Here is a 26,399-nt window from a genome sequence, read left to right as displayed (position 1 = left end):
TAGATAGGTAAGGAAGTGATGCGTGACGGTGAAAAGGTTAAACAAAATAAAGAAAACACATGTTTACTGTAACACTTTCCTACGATCCTACTTATGTTTTTGTTATTCTACCCTAAGCTTTGCTCAAGAAAGTACTATTATTGCATATCACTCATACTAGAAGTACTTGTAATCCTGATAATTGGTAAGGAGACAGATCATACTAGACTATTGAAGTAAAATCCCACTGTTGTGAAATTGCAAGACAGCATCCTGAAAAAGTCAAAGCATCGCCACGGCCGATGGATATCATGGCTAAGTGTTTGTTCACTATTCCCATTTGCAACTTTAGCTTCAAATTTTCATATCTAATTAAGACTAACTTCATGCCCTTTGCCAACTTGAATGTACTCGTTATAAGGTATATGTACATGACGCAATATGGAATTATACCCTGCAGGGTAAATGTTAAAGCCGCAACTGTATTTCAATTTAATGGTAAGATTTCAATTTTAACAGAAGAAAAGGTTCAGCTTACCAGCAAACAAATCCTAACTTAAGTTAATAGTTCTGGACGCTTTGCTTATGCCACCTTTTGTCAAATGAAACATCCGATCAAAAATGTTTTGATGGCCATAGTGAAACCGCACCATGCAGCCATAAGAGTGACCATTTAAATATTGCTTGTATAAATTATGCCCTCTAGGAACCAATGGGCTTGTAACAGGGAGGCAGTTTAACATTTCCAGTGTCCCACATCCTAGGACCACCTTGGGTGCTCTGCTTTATTGAATGCTAGAGGTTCTGGCTAATTGTTAAAAAAAAAAGATAAAAAGGCCTCTTATATAGAAGTTATATTTAAGTATGAATACTTCTCATGTAGAAGGAACTAAATATCTAACTCACTAACACATGTAACATAAACTGTATGACAAATCAGAAACTCAAATATAAAAAGTTAGTTTGTGCCATCACTGCAAAATAGTAAAACTATTTATATCAAGAACAAAGAGGATATTTTCACCTAAGGGGGTCAGCAAGAAATCTGTTCGATTGTAACAAAGCTTGTTTCTTGATATGGCATGAATCCTGCAAGTGAAGAAACACTGCACAAACACAGAAAATACAGTTCAAATATAAAGATATAACAAGTTTGAAAAATATGTTGAAAATTACAAACCTTCCAGTGAAGATATGCTCTCTAAGCCCAAGGATAGTTGGAGCTTTGCCCGTAGGATGCCTAACAAATTCTTGAAGGACGTTTCTCATATTGTAAGCTTCTTCCAAATAGTTGTCCTGATAGCACTAGTTATATGCCCGTGCTGACGCTACGGTGATATTTAGTAATGCAAATCAATTATGAATGTCATATCATTCACTGTTAGCATTTCATAATTCGATACAAACTGTATTGCACCATTCCAAATAGCTTTATAACAATTCATAACATATGATGTTATAGGGGGCATTTACAAACCAACATTTCATATGGTTACATACTTCCTATGGCATATATTGCAGCCTACTAACATCATGGCTCATGTCCATGGCATTCCTTGGACAAATTAATTCAATATGGCAAGCTGCATTGAAGATACTGAGTTGAGATATTGAACCACACATATATCTGAGTTCTATATTGTGGCTAACTACACAAAACCAAACATGAGTACAAACATAATGTGCCCGTACTAACGCTACGGTGTCAACTATATCAATTGTTAAATTTATTATCCTATAAAATACAATCCAGCTTAAAATTGATCCAAGTTATAACTGGAGAAACCATAAAAGAAACATGATAAGAGTTACAACTACAGCTATTCTGCTAGTGGCAACTCATATGGACATGAGATAGGTACTTCAAGGCGTGGCCGTCCCTAGCCCGGCCGTTCAATCCCCGGGCCTCCCCTCTCCCTAGGTCCCTGGCCCCGTCCTCCTCTCCCCCAGGGGTCCTCGGCCCAGCCGTCCGAGTTCCTGGCCTCCCCTCTTTCTGGGTCCCGGCCTCTCCTAATTTTATACCGAAGATTAATTATTAGTTGCATTGTCAGAAATATTAGTTGTACTGTCAGAAATAGCGCTCATGGCTACAAAGGCAAAGTTGTTACACAAAATTACTTCCCTAATTCTGAATTTCTGACTCTAAGAATACTCATGGCCAAATCATCTTCAAGATATATATTGGCAAGAGAAAAGGAAAAGGCATATATCAAAAAAATAAATCATCCTAACATACCTATTTGATGGCCACCTCATCGCCGCTATGTAGGTTTACGCCTATAACTAAATCGATCAACAATAAATCAACATCACATACAGCACTGAACAGTAGAGAGCAATTTTCCAGAAATTGTAACTCCATTTTATTTTTTTTCCTAGTTCGGGCCAATAAGCAATTGAATAACTATTCTCTGATAGCTTGTTATCATTATAAAAAACAAGAGCAAGTTATGTCACACTGGAAAATAAATATCTTTAGCAAATCACAGAACATGTGTTTTCCAACAGCCTAAAACAGTGAAATTGCACAACCACACATATGCGTGTATTACTTCTGTTTTTCATAAGTATGAGCTTGCCGGCAATAAAAGAACTGATGCTTAAGTCATTGCAAACAGTCATAGGGAAGTATTAGTTTATCTTATACCAGCATAATTCCATCGGTGCAGGGGATCTTGGCAACTATATCAATCGTTAAATTTATTATCATATAAAATACAACCGGGCTTAAAAAATCGATCCAATTTATATATCAAATATTATAATGTAAATTACAATTAGTATGATCGGCATATATGTATATTTAACCTGGCACCATCAAATATAACATTTTTATATTATGGACAAAATACATCACATAGGAAAATAATATAATGTTATAGCATTAAATATCATGTTGTCATCATAAAGAAGATCAAAACATAAGCATTCAGTAACACCATGGCTAATACAATATAACAATTTAATTAAATATATCATTTAGCATTCAGTAACACCAGTAGATGTATCGATGAATGTCTCCTCAGCTCATAGCCATCCTACACATACATTTAGTCGCTTTTGTTCTACTTTCTTTGCATCCAGTTGTCTAATGCTGTTTATTTCATTCGGAAGAGCTCAATTTGGGGCTTTCACTTTTCATACTACATAAGTTCGGTTTAAACAAGATGGTGAACATATTTATTTTTAGACCAAAGATTGATCATATTGATCCAGCTTTATAAGAAAGCCAAATATGATCATCCAGTAAACAAAAAACAGAAACTGGTGAACATACTAGCACCCGGCTCGAAATATAAACTATGATGAAAAACTGTCAAAATTAACTCGAAATATAAGTTTTATCAAATTTTAGCTTATAAACATAAACATAAGCGAAAAGATGAGATTGTTACCGTCATCACAAGGGTATTCAATCAAGACTTTTACTGGAACCGAAAGAAGACTACTGTTAAATAATAAAGAAGGCAAGTAATTGAGTTGTGTGGATGTTGTCGATGAAACCTATCCGATAATGCAACAGGTTTTTCCCCACCATAATTTCCAATTCTTTTAATGTCAGAACAGATAACTTAAGACATGTTACGTCAAGAAGCAGCCTAATAACTCAACAGAAATCTTAACTTATGGTACTCAATATACCCACTGATTAATCAATAAATCTCACAAGATAAAAGATGATAATTCCATAGAATTAAATTTCTATCAAGAAACCAAGACAAAGGTGGGCGATCGTCAAGATTATATACCAGGGAGGATGTGCAGCGGCTCCTTGGCGATGAAGTTGGCACGCTTGATGCTTGGCTGGATGTAGGGAGTGTGCCAGAATTATCTATAAAATTATGAACAAAATAATTAATGAAACAGATCTGAGAATGCATTTTTTTTTGTACTTATCCATTTTTTGACTACTGAATTCATATGGCATGCTATTACTTTATAGTACTTTCATAGACTGGTGTGTTTCTGACATAAAGGAAAAAACTTAATAATAGAATTTATTTTTAATTAAAAAGGTTGGCCATCTATCTTGATCATTGACTGAATTACTGTGCTGCTACTCCATCATCATCCTGATTTATTGAGAGCAATTTGAATGTCCCAATCGCCAAGAATCATAAAGTTTCACAAACACGAGTAGAACAAATTATTCGACAATGAAGTTTGGTATTCCCTCTAACACATATATAAAATCATAAATAGTCCGTTCAAAAGGGAACAATAAGACCGCACTTGGTTCGCTTAATTTGATTTAGAGGATTTCTGATAAAGTAGGTTCTTAACCACAACATGTTGCGAGCTCCATATTTATTCAGAATCAGCTCAACTCTTAAGGTTGAGAGATGCCTATGCAGCTCTGTTACATGCATTGCCAGCAAAGAAAATTATCATCTAGTCACCATCCCAAAGACAACCTTTATGCAAAAAAGTGAAAGCACTATGAAAAAAATAGATCTAGGTATGCAAAATGTGCATGATGGCGATTGGAGTGGGTATACAAGGGACTATCCCCTAATTAGTAATAGAGCGAAAATTAGATTTTTTTTCTTTTTTTCAAAGCAAATTAGCTCAAGCAACACCACATAAGTGAGCACAAATGCAGATCCTGGATTACATATGATGTTCTAGTAGTGTCAGTGTAGCCCTAGGTGTGCAATGGATGATGAATTGTACAGGACATCACTTGGATTGCATAATCTAAAGATGTAACTTGATGAAGTGAATAATATGCAAAAATGTTTTTGTCGTGGGAAAGAAAAAAATTTAGCCAGCTGACATGGGAGTACCAGATATGTCTACGGTGCCAACATTTTGTCATTTAGAAATAAAAAATAAATAATTTTGTTAGATATAAGCCGGAAAAATTGTGTGGCCACTTTAGACACAAGCCATCATACTTAACTTTTAAATAAAATTTGAGTACGATTGATTAGCATTTGAAATACACATCATGAATATCGATGTGTAAAATTGTGTGGCCACTTTTAAATAAAATTGTGTGGCCACTTTAGACACAAGCCATCATACTTAACTTTTAAATCTCCAATTCCTAATAATTTTCGCAGTTTCTACCCGAAACAGGGAGTGACATATCACAATTCAATACACTCTGCAGAGGTGTGTCGCTGTACCCACAGACGTCTTAAACCTTTTAATGCCCACGCCCGTCGGCGCTTTAAACACACTGCACCTTGTATGCCGGTAAGGTTAAGATCACAAGCTTTTCATCAATCCCATCTGTCAGTTATCTCTGTGGGTGATCCCCGCAACAACAGCAGATCAATCATCGGATCCCGCAACAACAGCAATCCACATCATCTAGTCGGATCCTGCAACAACAGCAATCCTCATCGCTAGCTCACGGGGTTCACGGAAGTCCTTAGCCCACAGGATAAAGCCATTAAGAAAGCATTACTAAGCCAGCCCGTCCCATTCCAGGTCATGTGGTCGACACGATCGTTACGACGCTTGCATACCAGATGGCAGTTATTAGTTAATCTTATGATATACTCCACAACACACAAGTACCAGTTGCCAACAAATAAGATCATCAAGGAACTGATCTACATATATATCCATGCACATAATTAACATTTAAAAGTAAACTTCTGGTTTTCTATGCAATGGTGAGGGTTATATAGGTTGTAAATACTTGAAATAACTAAGCAATATGATCAAGAGATGGACTTGCCTGGATAGAAAACACCAAGAGTGCCTCCGGATTCAGTCGAAATGATTGACTCCTCTGGAACTCGAACTTCTAAAAGACAATACAAAAGTCTGAATAAAAACGTATTCCGATCGTATGATATATATACGCATGCAATGTATATGCATAGTGTCTTATGAATATTAACCTCAATACATTTTATTTAATTTAACCTTGGTTCCGATGTTAATTTAAAATGTATACTTCAAGATATTTAAATTATGATGCTTAAGTGATTTATTGAATAATACTTAAAAATAGACTTTATTTAATCAACAATATGATGAAATTAAGAATTTAAATAATTGAATAGTACAGTATATAACTTACAAATTATAGTTTGGAAAAGAAATGAATTAATTCATTTGCTCAAGTTTTATTACTCTAATATATGGAATCAATTATTTAGCAAACCACTAAAATAACTCAATAGTGAATGCTCATTGTACCCCCTCACCTACTGTTCTCCTCTTATTATCTTCTTCCTCCTGCCTGCTCTCTCTCTCTCACACGCACATACATACACTCTCACCTTGCTACTGCCATTGCAGCTCCATTTTTTCACTGCTGCTGCTGCTGTGCTCTACCTCTAGTGACTCGTTTGCTGCTGCTACTCGAAGTTCCAAGCTTGCCTCCTGCCAAGCCCCTCACTCTCTACTGCTCTCTACCTTTCTCTCTCTCCTTCTCTCTCTCCCCTAGATCTGGATGTATGCAACCCCCTTGGCCGTCGGCACCCAGCTCCGATGGTGGCCGCCGTGAAGAAGGCCAGTTGCAGTTCTGGCAACTCCGGTGACCCCAACATTCACCAGTAATTTCACTAACTCCAGGATCCCCTTTTTCCCCTTTTCTCCTGCTATACAGTACACATATATATCTCCTCCTCTAAAGTTCTTCACTGTGATTGCATATATAGCTAGGATGTATATACTACTACTACAATCTGACATTTTAGTTTCTATAGCTTTTATATATTGGTTCAGAGTGGTTGCTAGGTTCAGAATAATTTTCCTCTAATGCAGTGTTCTGAAATAATGTCTAACTCTAAACTTCTAAAGGTAATTATATTTCAGAGATGATAATTATGACTAAATACTTATAAGGTTGATATCCATACTAATAAAATAAACTGAACACTCTAACTATGTCCGATTCTTATGCATGCTCTATTTCTCACTAATTGTTTCATGAATTAAATATTTATTTTTACAGAACTATAATAGCACACAGACCAACTATGATTGTCCAGTAAAAAAATATGCAATACCTTTCTCTCAACCTAAATTTACTCCAGATTGATGTGAATTTATATCCATCCAAAAAATACTAATGCTACTGATTAGTATGCAGTATCCCCTCTCCTCCTTTGTTTTTAAAGTTTTGGTTACCTTTTTGTTGCTTCTATTCTGATACTGAAAGATGTGTGGTAAAACTCCTCCTATACTTCTACTGCCACTCTCTGGATCAGAATGATTTTGCTATAACAATCTTCTTCTCCTTGAACTAGGGTATACCTGCTCCTTCTGGAGCTGGAGCCCCTGCTCCACCTGAGCTTGCTGGTCTTGCCCTCTTGCTCAGATTTTCCTCTCTCTAACTCTCCTTTGGTTGTACTGAGTTCTACGGCTGTGCTGTGTGAATTGATTTGGAATGGCTTACTGGTGACTCTTGTTACGGTAAATTTGAGAGATTTTATTACTGTGTACAGTGTTTTTCTAGGTGACTCACCTGCAAAGAACTTGCTGGCAGCACTAGAGCTTGACACCTCACATTTGCTTGCTCGGTGGAAAATTTTGAGAATTTTACTGATTTCCAGAAAAATGGAAATTTTGGCAAAATGTAGATATTTGATACCTTTTTCATTCCAGCCCCTAATATTTTCAAAATTCAGGAGGTAACTCTGAGTTTAGGGACTGATTTGTAATTGCCCAAAAACTTAGGGTTTTCTAAAAATTGAATATTCATGGAAATTTGTAGAGATAGTTCATGCTACTAATTTTGTGCCCCTATATGGTTTGGTTGCAAAATATATGGCATGAATAACTCACAATATTTCTATGGTGTCTAACATATAAATTCGTATCCTCCTAAATTAATTTGGTGTGACAGTAAACACCACATTCTTTTAACTACTGTACTATTCACAATGACATACACTAATGTATACTTAAAATATGAAAAAGAAAGTAATATGCATATGTAAACGAAATAAATGATTTTATTTGCCTTATTCTGTTTTACTATTGTGATGATATGCATGCGAGTCAGTCTTCGAATGCGAAAAACCAAACCACAATGCGGCAATTAAATGAATAAAAAAAATAAGGTCGCTACACTTCATTTAGGGGCGGAGCTAGAATATGTCATATGTGTCATTAGTGTCGGAATACAATAATCTTACTTAATTTGTAATATAATCTTCATTGCTTACATCATTTAAACATGTATTTCGTTGAAGGTCATCAGGGTCGTCTAACCCCAATAAAATACTCTAGCTCCGCTCCAGCTTCATTAGCATTCATCATCCAACAGTTGGGCTCAGGCGTACAGCAAGACCACGTCTTTTTCTTTATTTAAAATAATTCATAACAATATTAAATATGCATTTAAAAGATATCTATCTTATGATATGGAAATATGTTCTCAGAATAATTAAAGTACCTTAGAAGATAAAGATAATCGTCTTGGTGCAGCAATTTGAGCTTCTTTTGCTGGAGCGCTTCCAGATCCTGATGCAAGAAAATATGTTCATGGAGAGTTCAAGTGATCACGGAATGGTTCTCAAATCACAAAACAAAAGATGTAGCAAGCTCGAAGCAGACAATGGCAGTACAAAATACACCATTATGTAAAACAAAGTGAATCCATTGATTTAGTGATTTCAGATACCTTTGTCAGATGAAAGCCTACTGCGCAAATACTTTAACAATGTTGTTGTTGGTCCAGAAACCAAGAACCTGGTAACCAAAATGGAACACTATATTATTATGCTAGCATCCATGTTTAGAATCTTGACAGCTGCTTAGCACAAGAGGAGAATGGCATGGTCACCATACCTCCGTAGTGTCGTCATAGGATTGCCAGTAAGCAGAAGCTTTGTTAGGGTTGTCATTGCACGTTTAATATTGCATGGCAAAGCATATTTTAGTGTCCATAATTTGGAGTGCTCATGAAGATAGTAGCACACTTGCATAGAGTACCAAGTATATACACCCATGAAAAAAAAACATCTGTATGGCCTATCCAGTACATAGAGACATAAAATCATTCCATGTCACAAAATTTGAGCAAACCAAACAGGAAAACAACAGTTGCATCATGGAGAGCAGCATTGCACAGTAGGAAAACCAACCTAGTTCAGTAGGCAGACCAGATAATGAGTTGTTCGATAGATCAAGGAACGAGAGGTTTAGTCTACAAGCCCCAACAGGACACTCCTTTAGCTGAAAAAGTAGCATATAATCAGAGAAATAAAAGAACGGTCAGAATGGTGGTAATCCAAATAAGGTGATGCAATTGTTTGAATACAAATGAAACAAGAGACACCATTAATATGTTATAGCATAGTCAGTTATGTACCGAAAGAAATTATTTCCCATCAATCAATACATGACATTACTATTTCTTTGTAGTATGGAAGGCGTTAATGTGATGTTCCGTAAATCACAGGACCATTCTTTTTGACGATAGATTATAATGATGCATCTGCAGTCCCATAAGTAAGGTAAATAATAGCAATCTTTCAATATGTGTGGTTCACAAAAAAAACAATTACTATGCATTAAATTAGGAAACACAGAAACTTGAAGTATTCAATACAAATAAGATTACCAACAGAGCAAAAAACATGTTGTAATACCCCACAAGAGGAAACCACTGTTCCTTCTCTTTCTATTGCGAGTGGGTCAGTCAAGAAAAATACTTACAATCATATCAGGAATTGGCATTTTTATTTTAGTGAGCATGACCTCACAATTGTTTGCTCTTCTCATATCAACCTGAAATAAAACAAACAAGAATTCATGGTGTAAGGAAATGACGAACAGAACTGTCCATCATAAAACAAATAAGTCGAAGCCCTCAAGTATAATAATAAAGAAAATGAGAAGTCTATGTTCCAAGCAAATGTCATTCAGACAGTGCAAAGATAGCATAAGGGAATACCATGTACATAACAAATCATAATTCCATCCTGTCGTCGTCTGATCTGCCGGCTTCCTGAGCAGAGCAAGACCTGATCAAAGTCAGAGCGGATAGAGGTTACCAAAGTCCTGAGCAGAGTGAGACCCCTCACCTTGGATGTCCTGGAGACGCCGACGTCGTCAAAGCGGACGAAATCAGACCTGGCGGCAGTGGTGGTGTCGAAGGCGAGGGCGAAGAGTCCAGAGCAGAGCGAGACGGTACAACACCCGCTGGCCGCCGTGCGGGGAGCCCGCAGCGGCTGCCGTCTGCGAGTCCGTCGAGTAGGCGAAGGGCCGCCGCCGCCGTTAGGAGCACCGCCTACCGACACCATAGCCGTCAGCAGAGGCCGTCGAGCACTTGAGCAGGTGGACCAAACATGATAGGGTTTTGGAGGGCAACGAACAAAAGCGGACGAACCGGAGCGGCGAAGGACGCGGAGCAACCAAAACGGCGGTCGAGCGAAACGCGTGCCGCGTGGCACGACGCACACCGCATAGTGACCCGACGCATGGTGCCGCCAAGAGGCTATCAGCGCATCCATCCGTCGACGCCGGATCCAACGGCTGACAAAAAAGTGGCAACGTGGCCAGCACCAGCATCCGCCCTTTCCGCCACCCTTTAAGTAGTAAATTGTCTTGTCTAAGAAAGCCCTTGGACTAACAGTGCATAACAGAAATAGTCAACAACTTGTAGCCCGGGGTTTACATGACGAGTTTACAAGAAATGATAATATTTCCATACATACCAGTTCAGCTTAATGTTTGACCATGGAAAGAAGCCCTATATTTGATTTCTTCTTGGGTGACCTTTGGACCAAGCCGTTCCAAAAAAAATTTCCATTCATCTAAAACAACAGGAAACATGATCATCTCTTATGGAAAAGAATACAAAATCTCAGTGACAAAATGAAATTAACAAAAGCAATTGTAATAATAGGTGAAAGGATCAAACTATAGAAGATAAATGACCTGGATATATCTTTTGCCTGTAGGAAAGAACGGATGCCTCGTCATGATCTAAATGAAGTCGTCCTCTAAAAACCTTATCTCTTCATTTAGATGTTAGAGTGCCGTCAAAAATGCATTATACCTGCTTTATTATGATATTGTTGTGATTGTGATGTGAATCTCCAAAAACTATATATATATATTTGTGGAAATGTTGGCCTCAGGGACGACTAAGCTGGTCAGCCACCATCGTTTTATGAGTCAAGACAGTGTGGGTGTAGCAAGCTACCTAGGTGGTGGTTATGTAGATTAGTACAGCTCGGTCAACTAGGCTACACAATTGACAAATGGATTAGATGGCACAAGGGATGTACTGGAAACATTACCAAGCTTATAGGTGGTTTGTGACTCATTTGAATTGTGATATGATAGTTTCATAGGAAGACATGATCTACCCTGAGTTGGTTTTAATCATTTCAATAATATGACAGTGCTCATAGTTCACACTTTGCCATGAAAACAACTTGAAATATGGCATACCAGCTCATTAATGTGTAAAATTTAGCATACTATGCATCATGTCAGGGCATATGAGAATCATGATGGCTTCTATGGATTACATGGTGGTTTATGACAAAAGGTTTATTTGTGGTATATTATAAAAAAAGCTACAATTTTGCTATGTTTGCTAAATCACAGAAGGTATTTAGAAAGATTATCCATGACCATAAGGTGACTAGAAAACTAGATATAATGTGTGAAAGAAGTGGGTGATATGCTTTCTATATGGGCGGTCTTAAATTCAAGGGGCATTTGCAAATTTGCCACTGGTTTTTTCTAAATTGCAAGGATGCCACTCGAATGATAGTTCAAGTGGCATTTTTGCAATTTTCTAGTGGCATTTTTGCAATAACATTTTAAACCAGTGGCAAATTTGCAATTGTCCCTAAATTCAAAGGCTTTATAAAGTGATGTTAATCAAAACAGACTAAAACGAGTCTAAGAAAATTTTTGTAGTTGTACAAATATTACCTAAATGACATCATACTGCTAACCTTGGGAGCAAGTGGCATATCCATAAAAAGGGATGTGGCAAAAAATGAAATGCGTCGCGGAGCCTCTAAATTTAACGATGCTTCCACAACCTTTTCTTTAGTATTAAGCAGAAGGTAGGGCGTTTCACCTGTTCATACCACAATATGCCACCATTAACAAAGGGAAGATGAATATATCTGTCTAAATAACCGAAGTTAGCCTAAACCTACTCTTTTAGTGGACCATTGTCAGATATTGAGTTAATAGATGCAAAGAGCTCTGGTTTGTAGTATCAAAGGTTCCATCATCTCCGAGATCAAAGTTTTAGAAGAATTAGTAAGAACTAATACACTATTGAAAAAGAGGTTATTGTGATTACCAACAAATATTGAAAGCAGGATATGACTAAGTGTATTCTTACCTTTGAGCGTCTACAAACATATCTTGGACCAGAATATCAATAATATCTTGGAGTAAAATTGTCACTTCATATTGAAGTTCTTGTATGTTTGTGCACTGGCGAATCAAATAGGAGAAAATATCATTATACTAGCCAAAACATAAACAACACAAAAGAAAATTCCATATACAGGAGAAAATTTCATTAATATATTGCATCAACTTGATAACATTCAAAATGAAAGAAAATGCCACATCCATCCTCCATCAGTATAATAGTGTTGTGTTAGCTATAGTTGTTGCATTCCCTCCTTATTTATTTGACATAACATCATATAGCATTGTACTCTATACCTTCTCACTTTATAGTACAACTATGGTTACACATTTCCGTATTCCCTGAACTCCAGGGTAGTAACTATCTGTTCCTTGAACTCCAAGGAAGTATACATGAAGTCGTTGACTTTTTGGTATATGTTTGACCATTTATCTGATTCAAAAAACTTATGTAATTATTATTAATTTGTTGATTGGATTTATTACAAAATGTATTTTAACTATCACTTACATTTTCACATATTTTCACAAAATTCTTGAATAAGTCAAATAGTCAAACATGTACCAAAAAGTCAACGACATTATGAATTAAAATACATGAAATTCGGAGGGAGTAATACACATTGCCATTTTTGATGATCAAGTCTGTTACTCTAGCTACCACTATTGTTTCCTTTACTGAGGGCTAAGGTTCAAAAAAGAGGAAGAAGAAGAAGAAAAGGAATAATCGTAAAAATCCCGAAGAAATAGCTAGTTCAGGTTTTGGTGCCCGGCCTAGATTCACTTCAAACAACATTCAACTATATAACATGCTTATTGTTATGTGACTTGTGTTACTAACCTTGGGATTAGGAATGTAAGTAGTCATTAGACTGTGTACTATATATAGCCATAATTATGGGCCAATATGGGCCTAGAGAGTATGTGTTGTGACACCCCCTTCAAACTCAAGGCAGTTCTGAAGCGTTGAGTTTGAGCAAATGAAGTCGGTGCTGCTCTCGACTTTATGCTTTAGTGAAGGAATCTACAACTTGTGATCTTGATGGCACATACAGGAGAGCCATTATTTTCTGATGACAAAGAGAGCGGGTAAACGAGACATCAACACCAATATGCTTCGTGAGGCCATGCCTCACAGGTTCATTGGCAATCTGTATAGCGCCGATACTATCACATAGAAGAGGTCTAGGGGAGTCACAAGTCATACCAAAATCAGCCAATAACCAAAGAAACCATATAATCTCAGCTGTGGTAGTGAGGCAAGTGCTCGGAGTTTGGCCTATGTACTAGATCTTCATATAGCAGTTTGCTTCTTGGTCTTCCATGTAAGGGGAGAGGAACCAACAATAATACGATAGCCCTGCTCTGTAGGATCACTTGCCCAAGTGGCACTTTAGTAAGCATGCAGCTTAGGGGAGCTCCTTCGAGCATAAAACAAGCCTCGAGAAGGTGTACCCCTTACATACCTCAACACACGAAGGAGATGACCTTAATGAACTAAGGTAGGACCACTGGCGAATTGACTTAAAACATGAACGGCATGAGCAAGGTCAAGCCTTGTGATAGTGAGATAGACAAGACTTCCCACAATATGGTGATATCGAGAAGGATCCCCAAGAGGTCTACCATCATCAGGACGAAGCTGCAAATGGAGTTGCATAGGCGTTGTAATTTTCTGATTATCAATGATACCAGAACAAATATATTTAGACTGAGAAAGATAATAACCCTACCCCACCACCAACTCCCTCCTATTTTTTGAAAGAAAAAATAACCTACATATATATATCAAACCATTTTATTAACTACTTTAATAACATGCTAATAATATTTTTAATAAGATCACGTTGCAACGCATGGGTAATATGCTTGTAAATGAAAATACAATACTGGGCAAAGTCCTGGTAGTACTTCCAGTCAAAAAATACGATAGTCATGTTTTGTAGGATCACTTGAGAAGGTGTACACCTTAACTACCTCAGCACACGAAGGAGATGATTGCAACGAACTGAGGTAGGACCAAAGCCATACTAACCTAAAATATGAACAGCATGGCAAGTTCACGCCTTGTGACAATGAGATAGACAAGACTTCCCACAATATGGCGACATCGAGAGGGATCCTCAAGAGGTGTGCCATCATCAGGACGAAGCTGCAAATGGAGCTGCATAGGCGTTGCAATTATTAAGTTATCAATGATACCACAACAATCAATAAGATCTTGAATATATTTGGACTAAGAAAGATAAAAAACCATTTGCCGAATGTGTAACCTCAACGCCCAAGAAATAACTAAGAGGGTTTATTGACAATTTGTATAGCGCCAGCACTATCACATAGAAGAGTAGGGGAGTCACAAGTCATACCAAAATTAGCCAATAACCAACCAAACCATATGATCTCAGTTGTGACAGAGAGACAAGTGCTTGAAGTTCGACCCCTGTAGTAGATCTTGATATAGTAGTTTGCTTCGTGGCCGCCTTCCATGTAAGGGGAGAGGAACCAAGAATAATACGATAGCCACGTTTTGTAGGATAACTTGCCCAAGTGGCATCTGAGTAAGCATGGAGCTTAGGGGAACTACTTCGAGCATAAAACAATCCTCGAGAAGGTGTACCCCTTAAATACCTTAGCACACGAAGGAGATGACCTTAACAAAACTGAAGTAGGATCATTGACAAAGTGACTTAAAATATGAACGGCATATGAGGCCATATCGGGAGGGATACATGAGTTCCCACAATATGGCAATATCGAGAGGGATCATCAAGAGGTGTACAATCATCAGGACGCAACTGCAAATGGAGTTCCATAGGCATTGTAATTGTTCAATTATCAATGATACTAGAATGATCAATCAGATCTCTAATATATTTGGACTGAGAAAGATAATAACCCTTTGACGAATGTGAGACCTCAATGCCCAAGAAATAACTAAGAGGTCCTAAATGAGACATCAATACTAATATGCTTCATGAGGGCAAGCTTCACATGTTTATTGACAATTTGTATAGCGCCAGTACTATCACATAGAAGAGGTGTAGGGGAGTCAAGTCATACCAAAATCAGCCAATAACCAACAAAGCCATATAATCTCAGCTTTAGCAGAGAGACAAGTGCTCGAAGTTCGGCCGCTATAGTAGATCTTGATATAGCAGTTTGCTTTCTTGGCCTTCCATGTAAAGGGAGCGCAACCTCCTGGAATTTGTTATTTTGTCAATATATAAATAAATGAAAATACACTACTGGGCAAAGTCCTGGTAGTACTTCTAGTCAAAAAAATACGATAGCCACGTTCTGTAGGATCACTTGCCCAAGTGGCATCAAAGTAAGCATGGAGCTTAGGGCAACTACTTCGAGCATAAAACAAGCCTCGAGAAGATGTATATATCCCTTAAATACCTCAACACAGGAAGGAGATGACCATAACGAACTGATGTAGGACCAAAGCCAAACTGAGATAGACAAGAGTTCCTACAATATGGCGATATCGAGAGGGATCCATTGCAACTGTCCGATTATCAATGATACCAGAACAAATATATTTAGACTGGGAAAGATAATAACCCTTTGCCGAATGTGTAACCTCAATGCCCAAGAAATAACTAAGAGGGCCAAGTCTGACATTTGGAATTGGTCACCAAGTTCTTTCACAAGAGAAATATGCGCTGCATCATCTCCTATAATCAGCATGTCATCAACATATAAGAGAAGCAAAGTACGGCCGGCCACGTGAAGAACACATGAATAAACAAGGCAGGATCATGATCAGTGGGTGAAACACCAACCGCCTTGATGATAGAAACAAAGCGCTCAAACCATGCTTGGTGAGCTTGCTTGAGGCCATATAAGAGACTCATTTGATGTACGTTGAGGCATCATAGATAGCAAAAGTCCCATCAAACACTCAAAGGCAAAATAATACTCATCAGTCATCAATGGTCATATCATGTATTGTTTTCTGAGTGTATTTTCTGCATGAGTATGAAGAAGAGCACCACTGTCCTAAACATAGTGCTAACATAAACAAGACCACATGGCTTTGGCTGTCTTATGGGAAGAAAGACTTAATCATGGATTGCTTGATGCTATTGACAATGGCAGCCATCACATTCTCATCATTGATTTTCCAAGTTTTAATATCAGCAGAATTACTTTTTTTGCAGTGGGTGTAGGTGGATCATCAGTTGAATGAAAAGCAAGACCATAGCCTCTCAATGCAGTTTCTAAACAGAAGGCCCATTCTCGATAGTTCTGACCATCAAGAATGACACTGACTACAATCGCATCAGACTGTGACATGATGCAATTGCAAGGAACAAGAATTATCACTAACAACAGCACTAAGAACAGGAGCAGAAAAAATACCACCGTGTATCAGCTGCAACAGAATTCAGTAGGGGCAGGAAGACAGGAACGTGCTCTTGGGCAGAAGACAGAAAACACCGAGATGGATCTTCGATGGCAGCAGCTGCAGATGGCCAAAACAAGGGCTGCAACCGCGGCCTAGATCGGGCCAACGCTGCGACGCAGCCTGGATCGTGGCCACGACAGTGGCCTGGATTGTGGCTCTGATGGGGGCTTGATTGGTCGCCGTCGCAACCAATGATTGGCTTGAAGATGGTAGGCCAAAAAAGAGGAAAGAAATGGGGCGGGATTAGGGGATTGGATTAACCCTTACCATAAACCTGCTCTGATACCACGTTACTAACCTTGGGATTAGGACTGTCATTAGACTGTGTAGTATATATAGCCATAAATATGGGCCAATATGGGCCTAGACAGTATGGGTTGTAACAACTTGCATCTAATTCACATCCAAAACTCAACTTGTAAAGTACAAGTTTCCAAAATTTTGATATTCCAAAATTTTGATACGACAAGAAAATTTATAGAAGATTCACCTGATTGACAAAAGCCTAGAACTCGTCTGGTTTTAATGTTGTTTGTGCCTATTGAAACCCTGCCCCTAGCTAAAGGTTTGACAAGATGCAACAGTAAAATCCTCCGAATTTCAAAAACCAGAAAATAGATAAGAATATCAACAGGTCACTGTAATTAAACAGTGATCGAAACTCCAAAAAGGAAAAGAGAGAAGTATCACAATAATACTAGTGAAGTGGTTACCAGAAGCTGTGCCAATCAGTCAAACTTGTCAACCAGTGAAGACAAATGATCCATCCTAAAATCATCCAATAGACTTGCATTCTGAATACTCTTCTCGCTTTCAGTATTTGAATAAATCTGTAGAACATCGTAATAACATTCACAGGGACATGCACTGCAAAAACTTTGAAACAAGAAAATGTAATAGTGCATGCAATGATGAAGTAAATGATTACCTCTTCTCTACCTCACTGATAACCAAAAATTCCAAAATACCTTTTGTCAATTCATAGAAATCGTTGATCGCACAAAGCATGTAATTATCCTTCTTAATTTTCCTAAAGAGTTGCACACTTTTTCTAGTAAAATTGGCTACCATATCCACTGCTTCTGAAAACTGCCATTGGAAACAAGCATAAGATATGTTCTTTTGGTAGATTTGATACATAGACATATTATAATAAATTGTCCAGGACATATATGCTAGGGAGAAATTAGTAAATACTTTGAATTGTTTCTGAATAAAAGCTAATGATAAAATAATTATGTCCAACATGGTTGTGATTGATGACACGATACATTAGTGGCTAGTCCTAACTCATTAGTGATAAATAATAAGTAGCTAGTGCTTGTGACTAACTATAAAATAAATCCAGTATTTGCATTATCCTTAAGTTTTTTTGCGAAGCTGAAGTACAATTTTCAAGTATTTACCCAAAAAAATTACAGGATAAAAAAGTATTCGCAGCTTGTGTGCGAAACTACATTATATTTGAAGATGTATGCCTTTTATGATTCACTATCAAATACACAAAACTTCTGCTAGATGCCCATAGTTTGTTGGAACAAGACAAACTTATGTGGCATCTCAAAAAAGGTGAGCGTATTGCCAGGGCAACAAATAGAACATGCCAGATGCCAGCATACCTTTTTGGCGAGTAAAAGCATGGGCCAACGAATAGAACCAGACTTATGCTCTAGTGACATGGGCATTGTCATCAAGTCCATCTCTCTGCAGAATCAACAAAAACAATTAACAAAGAGTATGAGGTTTAAGTTGGAGTAGAAAGATCAGGCCTTACATATTATTTATTAGATCCTCTGAGCGGAAGCTATTTATTATCCGGTTCCAAACAAGAGCAAACTTTGTCGGATCATGTCTTTCAGCTTTACCTAAATTCTGAAATTGAGCATATGAGAAAAGAGCAATAAGGAAGAAATGTAACATGACAAATAAAGAGGGTAAATATTTTATTTTTCAAGAAACTAGGCAACATTCCCTTTTTCATTGTCATCGTTGAATGCGGAAAAAGATACGTATTGTTCTGGTAAGATACAAAATCGACTTCTCACCATTCCCATTGTACGAATCTAGATGAGTATTACAAATAAGAATGTATAAACTCCTGAAATAAATTCCAGTTTTTATGTCACCTGATCACCTCACCAAGATGATGAATAATACCACACATACGGATACCACCAAAGATGGTACAAATACAGAATACCACATCTGTGTGTCCATAAAATAGACCTGTTGGAACTATAAAGACAATTAAATAATTTCTGATCCATACGCAAATTTTATACAGGGTCACAGAGTCCTCACAAGAATTATAGGGGCCCATACAGCAAGAATAGGTCCAACGTTGCTTTTGACTGGGGCAAAAAAGAAAAAAGTAATGATTGCTTGGCCTACAAATAACATACTGAATTACTAGCAAATAGATGAAGAGCATAGGAAGCACCTTGAGGAAAGAATTCATGCCACTCATATTTATTCACATTGACCTTCATAATTTCTCATGTGAGCTCCACAAGAAGCTTAATCTGGATAAACAATGGTCATGAGGTGGTATAATTATAAAATAAGAAGTAAATTTCCGAAAACAATGGTTAGGGGGGTGGAGGTTTAATTATAAAATAATAAAATGGTCAAAGGTCGTCTATCTAAGTTAGTTTGACGAGCATGCATGCACGCACATGAGAGAGAGCGCACCTGAAAGTAGTAGCTAAAATTTTGCATGACAAGAGAATTGTCCATAATATTGTATATCTGTAAGGCATAGAAAGAATATTTTAACTCATTTATCCGATATTGAAATGAAGTATAGGAAAGATAATACACATATTTTACTTTAGTAAAGGTACTTGGTCTTCTTGCATTCCTCATCCAACATATAACTCAGGCTGCACATATCATTATTGTTACTTCATTTTGCTATATCACCATGCACAATATATGAAAGATTGAAAGGCAACTGATATATTGCACACAACTACCTAGAAGCTCGCAAAAGGAGAAGGTTTCTTTTTTGAACTTTCAGTAACTGATAGTGTGTTAGAAAGTAAAATATCAAAGCAATGTATTCTACTGAACTGGTTTCTTGAGATGAATCACAGTGTATTCCACTTAATTGATTATAACATGAAACAATGTCCAATATCAAATATAAGACACGATAAGCATATGTTCAACATTTCAACTTTGAGAAGGGCTAGACATACCTGGCACCACCAGGCTAACATATTGCAAATTCTCCAAGTAGATGTCCCTAAAAAGCTGCATAAAGCAGGAACAAGAAACAATGCCATCCCAATCACGTTGCTTCTAAGGTACAATGCAACAACTACCACATATTTTGACAAGCAGAACATCCCCAGAAAAATTTTAGGTCATCTAGTTGAACAAGACATGTAATTTTGGGAACTAGCGTAAAAAATGGGAAGAACATTGGCCCATACCACAACAATTGAAAGTTATACAACAAATCTTAACTTCTGACTAAATCTAATCGTTCTCTTGGTTCTCCGTGAGAAAGCAATATAAAGAACAACTGCACAAAAGAAGCATATTACTGAGAAGAGAAGATAGTGCACAAGAAATTAATGAATATAGCTACTCCATCCCAAAATATAAGAGATTTTGTGATACCGAGGCAGTACTTTATTCCTAATTTATCAATTTTTGTACTAATTTATTCCCCACCTACAACTTTTGTAGTACTTTATTTCCCACCTACCAACTTTTGTATTCCCCCAAGTTCTGTGACATGACTTGTACGTTTGCTACTTCCTCAATTTTTGACATAATCACTTATATTATGGGACTGAGTAGATCAGTATATAAGAAACAACAAAAGCCAAGTTAACCCTGAATAACTCGAAGTACTGCATTGGTTATGAAAATACTTAGCACATCCTGAAAAATTATTGGATCAAATAACTGAACAGAACTTTCTAATCCATGCCACGCCAAGAACCTGAAATAAAATAAACAAGAAAAATGTTCCCAAAAGTTCCTTCAGAATAAGAATAAGATTAATTATGAAAGAACCCACTCCATAACTATTATTGTAAGAACCAGAGCTGAAGCCCAAGCACAAGGAGTGTCCACATCCTATCAAAGCTTCTGAAGATATGCCAAAATGATCTGACCTCAACAAAATGTCTTTCCTAGCCACTTCTGTTGAGATGTGTCACTTGGAGCATGCTATATGCAATACCAGGAAAGATTAAGCCAAAGCTAGTGAACATTCATAGTATTATATTCATGTAAATACACTTCAATCTATAAAACAAGATAGAACTGAAAAAAAACTACATTACATGGTAGATTTATTGCCCACCAAAGCAACTTTAGCTGGACAGACAAGGCAACTTAAGTATAGATCTGTTGTACATAAATGATTGGAAGAAAATACCAATATAACCATGGTTTGGAATCACTAGTACATGGAGCACACCAAAAATATGAAGGGCAAAGACTTACATGATGAAATATGTAGCATAAACATTCTGGCATAAGTCGTAAATTTGATGCTTCTCCCCATATAAGAAGATAAAGAGCTATGTAAAGAAGTTTATGTTGCTGGATCTCCTGTTTCACAGAGGGTAACACGCGGATGCAGTACAAAGAGGCATAGCATTGTTGATACAATACTTCCTAAACATCCACCTCAGCTGACTTTTAGTTATTTTGCAAATATTTGAGAAATGAAATATTATGCAGGTCTACCATATGTTGCTTTTTTATTTGCACCAGGTCAGATAGTTTTCAAATGTTTTCGCCAATAATTCATCTACTGCTATGTCATCGAGCTAAAAGGAACATATCAGAATATTATTCTATATGGAGGAAATAAGATAGGCAAAGAAAAATATTCACGTATGGATACCATTGTTTCAGAGGATGACTTCGGGCTCAAGCGTGCATGCATATTTGCAAGCAAAAGAATGACATTTCCTTTCTAATCCCCCAAAAGGAAAAAAAACAAAACCAAATTAATGAACTGTAAAATCTTGACAACCATTTAATATAATAGTCAAAAGAAAAAAAACTTGCAAGAAAACAATACTTGGTACTAATTTGAGAATTAAACAAAGAAAAATAACAAGTCTACCTGGAATCCAAACCAACTTTGGATCCATAGAAAAATATGTCTGATTTTTATGATCTAAGTGTTAGAAAATGGAGGACTGCGAACATTAAACACCGCAGAAACTGCAACTTTGATCTGTAAAAGAGTATACAGGATAAATTCCCATTCATTTTCTGTAGATAAAAATGAATTACACATGTCCTAATATTTTTCTAAACAAATGAAAGATTCATTGAACACATGGTTCAGGTTTTTGTTACAGTGAATCCTGACAAGGTTTACAAAATTGTATACTCTTGTTATATATATATATATATATATATATATATATATAAGGTTGAACATTTTCCAGTTATCTTTGAACTTTTCCATGTTAAATTCACATATCAGAAGGCTAAATAAGAATATAACAATGTGGTAGGATATTATGTAATTGCAAAAAACATCAACATACTGCAGGGTTGAGTAGTGAAATGGCAGATTCACTACCTTTTTGTAGGAGTATAGATTATAATTAACTTCACACAAGTTAATTCATGCATTCTCAATTGAAAGGCAGGCCACAACCGCTCTAGCTAACAGGTTAAAAGGACCTCATTCTGACAATAAATGTACTGGAATACATCAATGCATGGCCTTTTGTTATGAGAAAGCATTATTACATAAACCATTATTTTATTGAAAAAATGATCTTTGCTACTTAGCCACTATTATTATTTGTAGAGTAAATATATCCTGTTGGAAGGAGGTCTGATCATTTTTCTTCCAAATGCCATATAGACAACTCGGTACAGATTGCAGTGTCATGAAAAGTTTCAAAGCCTTTTTTAACCATACGAAACATGAAGACAAACTTGGCATTATAAGCATGTCATATGTGAATTGTTCTTTAGCATATAGTAAAATCTGAAACACTTATTGATATTTTTCAGTTGGAAAAAATATGGCAAACCTCAGGGAGAAGCATAATTGCTTGTTTATTCGATCCAGTAAACAACAGAAGAATATTATATCGGCACAAGGCCAACTTATCTGCAAAAGTTTCTGTAGCAATGTGTTTATGCAATTTAATGAAAGGATTAAACATTGAGCATTTTGTACATATTTAAATCTTGTTTTGTTAAATATATCATTACCTCAATGCCAGTTCCGATCTGAACATCTTCTAGAACTTCTCCCAAGACAGGCATGAGTTCATTAAGCTCATTAGCTTGTATTTTCCTGTAAAATATACAGAAGCAAGAAGCGCAATACATTTTGGTTTGGGTTCAGGAGTTGATAATATTGCAGAGACTAGTCTACACACAATTCTGACTTGTATGACCTGAGGAAGAATCTTACTTCTTGCAAAATAATCTGATCTCTTGAGAATCACCTTTTGCCATTCTCTTGGTAAATGTGCTTTTCTCATCCTGTATGAAAAGAAAATCCAACATGAGGAATATTCTTAATCAACAATGGTGCTGATTAATGACAAGATATGCATATATGAGACCCAAAAAAGGTGAATTTGTGTTGTAAAACTAGAGAAACTCTCTAAGTTATTTGTTGAGGCAGAGCAAGCAAATCAGCGGTCGAGGGAGGCGCGCGGCGCACACCGCAGAGCGACCCTACACGTGGTGTCGGGCAGAGGCTATGACCGCTTCCTTCTGCCCACGGCTGATCAGACGGCCCACAAAATTCCTATTAGTACTCTCCACCAGGTTTGGAGAGTACTAATAGGAATTGGGACGCACCTGAGCACGCCTCCTGAAGGGTAAGAGTGTTGGACATTGACCGATCTGTAACCACGTGTAATTTTGGTGGAGAACGACACTGGAAACACAAAGCCGATATTATGAACGATTAAAAAGATGAACATTTTCAGAACTACGAATAAACTAATCGGAAGTACTCCGTCAATGTCAATGCGTGACATAAAGATAGTATTCATTCCTAGATAAAATGTGGAGAATAAGTCATTGAGAGAAGTTTTTATTACTGTCTATTGAACATTTCGACTTCGACAGAGAAACTGGTGACAACTATTCTATCAGCCCTACTGTGTTAAACAAAGTATACTTTATGTATTTATTCGTCGGGAGAAGAATGAAGCCTTTGTTGTACTGCTTCGGAAAAAATGCGCTAGGTTCGTAAGGTAAGAGTTACTTACAATTGTATAGCAGGAACAGAAGAGTAATGAAATATTATACTAACTGAATGAAGGGTGTTACATAGAGTTATCAAAAACCAACCGTAACTGGCCAATGGAATTGTGCATAACTCACCTAGATAAGAGAGTCCCGTCGGAGTAGAGAATACATCGTTCCATAGCTTTAGGATAGCCTAAACACGAAGACCATAATTGTTGTACAAACGGTGTCGAAAGGCGGACATCCTTCTGTTCGTAAAGCACAAATAAATCTCGTAGTAAGTCGAAAATATACTTAAAAACGTTAAAGGTAAACTTCATCAACTTAAAGGCTTCTATGATTAGGAAAACGGAACGTAAATCTCATTTAACACTTAAAGCACTAAGTAGCATGTCAGGGAATTCCAATACTTGCTGTTCATCATATAATGAATAACTCTTTAATAAACTGTAATAATATAAACAGAGTAAGATAGGGGAAAGAAAGAAACGGTGCACAATTTTGTTTTTAGTCGAAGCCAAATTATTTGTATATAGAAAGCGATTAGATTTAGCATTGGTAACAAAACAAATTATATAGTGCGTACACTTTGTTTGGTACTTGTAGAGGTGGTCATATGAATAACTCTTTAATAAACTGCATGGTGAATAGGAAAATCAAAAGGAAAAATTGGGCAATGTTGGTTACATCATCTGAATTTCCGTGCAGGGAAGCATGCAGACCTCCAAGAGCAGCAGAAGGAACAGTAAAGACTTGGATAGCAGCGTACAAACAGTAGGAATAATCACGCAAAGTCAGATTCTCAATTTGTAAAATGAGTAGCATCACTTAGGTTGACAGAAAAATAGTAACCAATACAAATATTAGAAAAAAGTGACTCACCTCCCAAGATGATTATCCGCTATAGACAGCAGATTAAGTGGTTCACTCACAGATGGAAGGCATTCAAGAAGTTCAGTTACACCGATATTGGTCAAGTCACAGTTCTCTGCTCTTAACCTAGAAAGTGATTTTGCCTTCCGAAGAGTCGGTGAAATAAAACAAATAAGGAATCTGCAATTTTTTTTAACATGCTTAGTCAATGTGCAAGGCTCTTCCAAAACCAATTTTGTTCAATCATGGATGTAAAATATATAGTACGAATTCATGATATATGCATCTTTCCAAAAATTTAGCAGGAAATAGTAAGAATAATTCTGCTTTCTTGAATGCTTAAGCTTGTCATGACACCTGGACTGGGTTCACTGTTACCTGATTCCTTCGTCCATGATAGAATTGTCACCTATATCTAACTCTCCTAAGCTAGGCATCTTAACTAAGATTTTGCATAGATCTTCGATATCACTCTTGTTCAAATTGGTACCCCTGGTATGGTAAATATTAATGATCAAATACTCAATCAGACCATCAGAATATCAGACCAGTAAGGAACAATAAATTCCAAAATAAGGTGGTGCAAAATAATAAAGAAATACCTGAGGTTAAGAAGGGTCAAGGAGTGCAAAGAAATAGTTGATTCCACTGGTGATGAAAAGCATGCAAATCTTTTATCCACTGTCTTTAGTCAGCCTGCAATGTACAAGACATGAATTGTTTACATAATACAATCCAATAAAGGCACAAAAAAAGAGTGTTTTCCTGTGAACCCACATTGTTTTATGATATCTCAAGAGTTTGTATAGCACTCGAAGTTTCAAGAAGAGTATGAACAATTATTTTGGCAAATGATGGCTGCATCTTAGTATCATTAAGAGAGCAAATGTAATGACCTGAATAATCACAAGGATAGAACAGTGTTTCAATAACCATATAGCAATGAACAAAATTACTCAATTCTCGTAAGGAATCCATATATTCAGAAAATCAAGTTGCATTTGAATAGCAGGATGCAGTGCTCTGATAAAAGAATGTTGTTTTAAAGCTTGATTACTTCATACTGAACCCAATTTAACCCAAAAATCCTTATTGACCGGTTCCAATATCAACCCACCCAACGCCATTTTCTCTGGCAACTCCCTGTTGTCAGAACATAAAGTTTAATCAGGTAAGCTTGTTAAGAACAGGTAGGACATGATACTAAGCTATTAAGGTGGAACAAAAAGCTTTACCAAACTATGGGGTCTAGACTGTTATTCTCCTCAATGGTATAAATGAGATCAAGACATATAGCAGTGTCATTGTGAATATTAGCTTCCCAGGGAGTGAGATGCAATGCACGATGGTATGAAAACTTTGCACCATTTGCAGCAGACAATTTTTTCGGTTGTTGATGGTGATTTACAGTGGAGAGAGACAGAGCCCGGGCAGTCACTCGACCTGCCCGGGAGGTAGATCCGCCGCTGGTTGTTGCTGTTAAGAAAAGGGAAAATGCCAAACTCTTGATGAGTGATTTTTACAGTTGTGTAGTTCAAAGAGGACTACGATACAGACAAAAAGATAATCTAAAGCTTAAGACCAGTTCTGTAAAAATCACTCT

General features: G+C 37.0%; 1 protein-coding gene across 33 annotated transcripts; it reads right to left on the bottom strand.

Annotated features, from left to right (window-relative positions):
• Window positions 1–1,370: 1,370 nt before the first annotated feature.
• Window positions 1,371–26,042, bottom strand: LOC102700337 (leucine-rich repeat-containing protein 40-like). 33 transcript variants are annotated; one of them, XR_005811795.1, is made up of 40 exons: window positions 26,032–26,042; window positions 25,574–25,939; window positions 25,399–25,492; window positions 25,175–25,288; window positions 24,806–24,976; window positions 24,611–24,675; window positions 24,059–24,171; window positions 23,528–23,606; window positions 23,133–23,203; window positions 22,928–23,012; window positions 22,744–22,823; window positions 19,918–21,926; window positions 19,547–19,599; window positions 19,409–19,465; window positions 19,158–19,239; window positions 19,019–19,068; window positions 18,844–18,943; window positions 18,492–18,589; window positions 18,337–18,421; window positions 17,686–17,806; window positions 17,431–17,593; window positions 15,364–15,501; window positions 14,932–15,098; window positions 14,670–14,857; window positions 14,339–14,467; window positions 13,770–13,945; window positions 13,145–13,668; window positions 12,269–12,363; window positions 11,868–11,995; window positions 10,611–10,709; window positions 10,283–10,521; window positions 9,978–10,183; window positions 9,848–9,901; window positions 9,610–9,681; window positions 9,036–9,126; window positions 8,740–8,922; window positions 8,573–8,640; window positions 8,345–8,412; window positions 8,115–8,250; window positions 5,676–5,740 (listed from the first exon to the last, which is right to left on the bottom strand). XR_005811795.1 is itself a non-coding variant. In XM_040523885.1 (8 exons), the coding sequence occupies exons 3-8, from the start codon at window positions 8,898–8,900 to the stop codon at window positions 1,860–1,862; spliced, it is 579 nt and encodes a 192-aa protein (XP_040379819.1). In that variant the 5' UTR covers window positions 8,901–8,922; window positions 9,036–9,126; window positions 9,263–9,586; the 3' UTR covers window positions 1,371–1,859. The 33 variants fall into 33 exon arrangements, 1 of the variants encoding a protein (XP_040379819.1); XR_005811806.1 differs by lacking the exon at window positions 14,932–15,098 and adding an exon at window positions 12,078–12,155 and having other exon boundaries at window positions 14,670–14,931; XR_005811799.1 differs by lacking the exon at window positions 14,932–15,098 and adding an exon at window positions 10,834–10,954 and having other exon boundaries at window positions 11,845–11,995; window positions 14,670–14,931.
• Between the last annotated feature and the right edge of the window lie 357 nt (window positions 26,043–26,399).

The sequence above is a fragment of the Oryza brachyantha genome, chromosome 5 (assembly GCF_000231095.2).
Source record: "Oryza brachyantha chromosome 5, ObraRS2, whole genome shotgun sequence".
Taxonomy (NCBI): Eukaryota; Viridiplantae; Streptophyta; class Magnoliopsida; order Poales; family Poaceae; genus Oryza; species Oryza brachyantha.
The sequence above is the reverse complement of the archived record's forward strand: the minus strand, read 5'-3'. Positions and strand labels throughout refer to the sequence as shown.

What these genes read in the sequence shown, in the direction of transcription:
- LOC102700337 (XM_040523885.1), bottom strand. Translation starts at nt 8,900, where the DNA reads ATGGGTGTATATACTTGGTACTCTATGCAAGTGTGCTACTATCTTCAT. An exon ending in CCTATGACGACACTACGGAG is followed by an intron (nt 8,641 to 8,739) that starts GTATGGTGACCA and finishes TTTGGTTACCAG; the next exon opens with GTTCTTGGTTTCTGGACCAA. An exon ending in TCTTGGTGTTTTCTATCCAG is followed by an intron (nt 3,812 to 5,671) that starts GCAAGTCCATCT and finishes ATAATTTTATAG; the next exon opens with ATAATTCTGGCACACTCCCT.